The sequence below is a fragment of the Penaeus chinensis genome, chromosome 17, assembly GCF_019202785.1.
Source record: "Penaeus chinensis breed Huanghai No. 1 chromosome 17, ASM1920278v2, whole genome shotgun sequence".
NCBI classification, from domain to species: Eukaryota; Metazoa; Arthropoda; class Malacostraca; order Decapoda; family Penaeidae; genus Penaeus; species Penaeus chinensis.
Window position 1 is genome coordinate 13,288,791 of NC_061835.1, and position 5,000 is coordinate 13,293,790.

Consider the following 5,000-nt stretch of genomic DNA (forward strand, 5'->3'; position numbering starts at 1 on the left):
GACATCGTGTCCATCCAGCCATGTCCAGATGTCAAGTATGGCAAACGTATCCATGTCCTAGCCCATTGATGACACTGTTGAAGGTCTCACAGGAAACATCTTTGAGGTGGGTGGAGCTGAAATTTGGGGTTTGGGTGTGTAAAGATGCAAAAGTTCAACTTCAGGGATAAGTTAACTAGCAATAATTACAAACATAGCAGAAAATGGAGCACTTAGTAAAAGACACTTCCTTTCACATTCCCACAGGTGTATTTGAAACCCTACTTTCTGGAAGCATACAGGCCCATCCACAAGGGCGATCTGTTCCTTGTGCGAGGTGGTATGAGGGCAGTGGAGTTCAAGGTGGTGGAGACAGATCCTGCACCTTATTGCATCGTCTCCCAGGACACTGTTATCTACTGTGAAGGAGAGCCAGTCAAGCGAGAGGTAAACCCCCCCCCCCCCCCTCTTTTTAGGGAATAATATAATGTATTTTAAAGAAGAAATTAGAAGAGACTGAATCTGTAAATGTGTCACACACTGTATTGAGCACAAGTTTCAAAGCAGATTTATCATAAACTAACATAAAATCCTCAAACTATCACAGGAGGAGGAGGAACAACTGAATGAGGTTGGCTACGATGACATTGGTGGCTGCCGCAAACAGTTGGCACAGATCAAGGAGATGGTGGAGCTGCCTCTCCGCCACCCTTCACTCTTCAAGGCCATTGGTGTCAAGCCCCCAAGAGGTACATCCATGTTTTCAGTTTTTTGTCTGAAGACTGAGGGAAAGGACTTCGGGATTTGGGGTTTCAATGTTGCTGACAGTGAAAGAGGAAGTGGTCCTTCTCATCACCATTATTATTATTATTATTATTATTATTATTATTATTATTATTTAAAGCAAAATTAGTATGTGAGGCTTAAATATTGTAGTTCTTAAAGTTTCTTACTTGATATATAAAATAAACATAGTCCCACTTAACCAAGGTATAAAATACGTCGATTCAAATACCACCATATATATTTATTTTTTATTTTCAGGTATCCTTCTCTATGGTCCTCCTGGTACTGGTAAGACCCTCATTGCCCGTGCAGTGGCCAATGAGACTGGAGCATTCTTCTTCCTCATCAATGGACCCGAGATCATGTCAAAGTTGGCTGGTGAGTCCGAGAGCAACCTTCGCAAGGCCTTCGAAGAGGCTGAGAAGAATGCCCCTGCCATCATCTTCATTGATGAGATTGATGCCATTGCACCCAAGCGTGAAAAGGTACGTGGCCATCTGCTACTGCTTCTCCCCTCTTGATTGGTTAAATTTTATTAAGCCAAATGATATCGTCACTTTACGTGTCAGTAGTGGAAGCTTTTATTGTGAATTACAGACTATTATTAGTAGAAACATCTGCCTGCTGTCTTGGTACTTGTTGATCGTTTATTTTATGAGGTGCCTCTTTCTCCTCTTCTCTTCTTCTCTCCTCTCGTCTCCTTTCCTTTCCTTTCCTTTACTCTCCTTTCCCCCTCTTTCCCCTTCCTCATCCACACCCCACCGTATTTAGCTAACAAGATTTTTTCGTTTAGACACACGGTGAGGTGGAAAGACGTATAGTGTCACAGCTGCTAACTCTCATGGATGGCCTCAAGCAACGAGCCCATGTCATTGTTATGGCTGCCACAAACCGCCCCAACTCCATCGACCCGGCACTCAGGCGATTTGGACGCTTTGACAGGGAGGTTGACATCAGTATCCCAGACACTACAGGTATGGTGCCCATTGTCTTTTTTATCCTCTTTTCCCTCTTATTAAGTTTTACCAGAGCATAACAGATAGATTAGTGTGTTTAAACATTACCTATGCTGTATTAACTATTATCATCCCTCTGAATATATATTTAATGATAAAAAGAAAATAATAATAACAATAAAAAACAAATAAATAAATAAATAAATAAATAAATAAATGCACCACTTCTTGAAACCTCTAGTTTGTTTGAAAGCCAGAATATCATTTCATCATTTTTCTCCTGCCCCACAGGTCGTCTGGAGATTTTGCGCATCCACACAAAGAACATGAAGCTATCAGATGATGTGGACCTGGAACAGATTGCAGCAGAGACCCATGGTCACGTTGGTGCCGATTTGGCAGCCCTGTGCTCAGAGGCTGCACTCCAGCAAATCAGAGAAAAGATGGACCTCATAGATCTAGATGATGACCAGATTGATGCTGAGGTTGGTTGATGCAAATCTATTCAAGAAGGAAAGATATTTTCCTGTTTAAGATGGAAGGAAAAAAGAATGTTTATATTTATCTTTATATTTATTTATACTATCTTTATATATATCTATACTATCTTTAGTTATCTATCGTTTGTTTCAACATTGCCTTTAACTTCGTATTCCAGGTATTGAATTCTCTGGCTGTGTCTATGGACAACTTCAGGTTTGCTATGGGTAAGAGCACACCATCAGCTCTGCGTGAGACAGTGGTGGAAGTGCCCAACACCACTTGGAACGATATTGGTGGTCTCGAAAATGTCAAGAGAGAATTGCAGGTAGGTTGGCTATCTAGTAACAAAGAAAGGTGTACTTCTGTTTTAGTGGGTAGTTTTGATTTCCATAACAATCTCCCTTCGATAGATTCATAAATTTGGTTTGGTCTTTTACAAAATGATATGGTAAGAAGCTTTAGTGTGTGTGTGTGATTGAGTAGTACAAAACAGTTTATTCATCATAAATGTTCTACCTGTAGGAACTGGTGCAGTACCCTGTAGAGCATCCGGATAAATTCCTCAAGTTCGGCATGACCCCCAGCAAGGGTGTGCTCTTCTATGGGCCTCCTGGTTGTGGTATGTATTTTATTTCAGAGATTTTCTAGTTTTGTTAAATATATATTACACATCATACTACTACATATTAGTTGATAAAGTAATCTGATGCTTCACAGTAAGACCATTGTTATTTCAGTTGGTTGAGATGTACGGCTTTCCTAGACTTGTTTGAAAAGTTTTGTACAGTATGTGAATTAATGAAGAGTATGAAGTTATAACCAATTGTGAAAACACCCAATTCTTTCTTTTTTAGGTAAGACCCTCCTGGCCAAGGCTATTGCCAATGAGTGCCAGGCCAACTTCATTTCCATCAAGGGCCCAGAACTCCTTACTATGTGGTTTGGTGAATCTGAAGCCAATGTCAGGGATGTGTTTGACAAGGTATGTACATCTTGGAAAGAAACTAATCCCTTGCAGCTGTCTCCCTAGTAATTTTATCCCATTTCCTATCCCTTGCAGCTGTCTGACTGTATGAAGTATTGGGAACTTTTTGTTTAATATATAGAACTTGTTGTATGCTGACAATAGTTCTTAAGGGACCCCAACATTAATAACTATGTTTCACAACAGGCACGTTCAGCAGCACCTTGTGTTCTATTCTTTGATGAATTAGACAGTATTGCCAAGGCTCGAGGTGGCTCTGCTGGTGATGCTGGTGGAGCAGCTGACCGAGTTATCAACCAGGTGAGTAAACTTTCTCATTTGTTTATAACTATAAGCATGAAGCAATATTACCTCAGGATATTTTTATAATTCAGTAATGTGTGAACAAGTATGGCAACCTATTCGTCACCATTCATCGACAAAGTATAACCACCATATTTGCTTCAGGTTCTGACTGAGATGGACGGCATGGGAGCGAAGAAGAATGTCTTCATCATTGGTGCCACCAACCGGCCTGACATCATTGACCCAGCCATTCTTCGTCCTGGCCGTTTAGATCAGCTCATCTACATCCCTCTGCCTGACGAGAAGTCACGTGTACAGATCCTGAAGGCTTGCATGAGGAAGTCTCCAGTGGCTAAGGTAAGAAGAAGAATTCTTGATTTTATTCAGTGAAGTTAGGTTGGCTGAATATTTAATGTTTTCATTTGTCTATATATAGATATATACATGTACATGTACTTTATTTAATAGAATTTTGCAATCAGAGACTGACCAGTCCCCTTTTTTACTGTTCTTTGCCAGAGTGTTGACCTGGATTACCTTGCCAAGGTCACTCATGGTTTCTCAGGTGCAGATTTAACCGAAATTTGCCAGCGTGCATGCAAACTTGCCATCAGACAAGCCATTGAGGCTGATATTCGCCGAGAGAGGGAAAGAGCAGCAGGAGATACCATGGATGTAAGTAATTTTGTTTTGATTAGTAGATAGAAGGAATTTCACTTCATACAATTTCAATTAGTTACAGGTTGGGGCAGTGCATATGTGAATTGTTTGACAAATGAAATGCCATTTGATTGAGGTCCTTACTCTAAATGAATACAAGTAATGTAATTTATTGACCTGGGCAGATGGAAGAGGAGGATCCCGTTCCCGAAATCACCCGTGACCACTTTGAGGAGGCCATGAAGTTTGCCCGTCGGTCAGTGTCAGACAATGACATCAGAAAATACGAGATGTTCTCACAGACGCTACAGCAGAGTCGAGGCTTGGGATCCAATTTCAGATTCCCTGACCAGCAAGGCCAGGGTGGCAGTGGCCAGGGAGGAAACTTTGGTGCCGATGGAGAGGACGATGACCTCTATTCCTAAAGTGTGTCTCATCCCTTACCCCATCCTGCTCCTCTCCAAGGGGTTGGCTTGTGGGGTAGGGTTTGACATAGGGCATAAAATACTAGAATCATTCTGAGTGGAATGCTTGGACTATTCCTTAATATAGTGGGGGAGAACCTTTGAGTCTTGAATTTCAGGAACACATTGTAACTTTTGTTTGTCCAGAACAATAAAAAGGGGACATACAGGTATATATTTATAAAATCCCCTCCTCACGCTCGAGCAGTAGTGAAATCAACAGAAGAATCATAAAACCACTTTACCAAGATGTAAACACTTTCATGATCGGTGTCCTTTCATCCCAGTGTTGGGTTGCCTGGAATATGTCTTGTTTTACTGAATTGGGCACAAGGCTTGTCTTGGCATGATCTAAACAAAACACAAAATATTGTTACAAAAGGGAAAGGTATTTGAGAAAAA

At 41.0% G+C, this 5,000-nt stretch overlaps 1 protein-coding gene across 1 annotated transcript in view; it reads left to right on the forward strand.

The window, feature by feature from the left end:
- LOC125033975 (transitional endoplasmic reticulum ATPase-like) overlaps positions 1-5,000 on the forward strand; it is a 13,452-nt gene that overhangs the window by 7,956 nt on the left and 496 nt on the right. The window contains 14 exon segments of the mRNA XM_047625579.1: positions 1-60; positions 62-106; positions 247-426; positions 587-728; positions 1,024-1,250; positions 1,559-1,739; positions 2,013-2,206; positions 2,380-2,529; positions 2,727-2,823; positions 3,059-3,186; positions 3,376-3,489; positions 3,637-3,831; positions 3,994-4,149; positions 4,320-5,000. The exon segment at positions 1-60 is cut by the window's left edge and continues 30 nt beyond it; the exon segment at positions 4,320-5,000 is cut by the window's right edge and continues 496 nt beyond it. Coding sequence (XP_047481535.1) covers positions 1-60; positions 62-106; positions 247-426; positions 587-728; positions 1,024-1,250; positions 1,559-1,739; positions 2,013-2,206; positions 2,380-2,529; positions 2,727-2,823; positions 3,059-3,186; positions 3,376-3,489; positions 3,637-3,831; positions 3,994-4,149; positions 4,320-4,559 — 2,109 coding nt within the window. The 3' untranslated portion in view covers positions 4,560-5,000.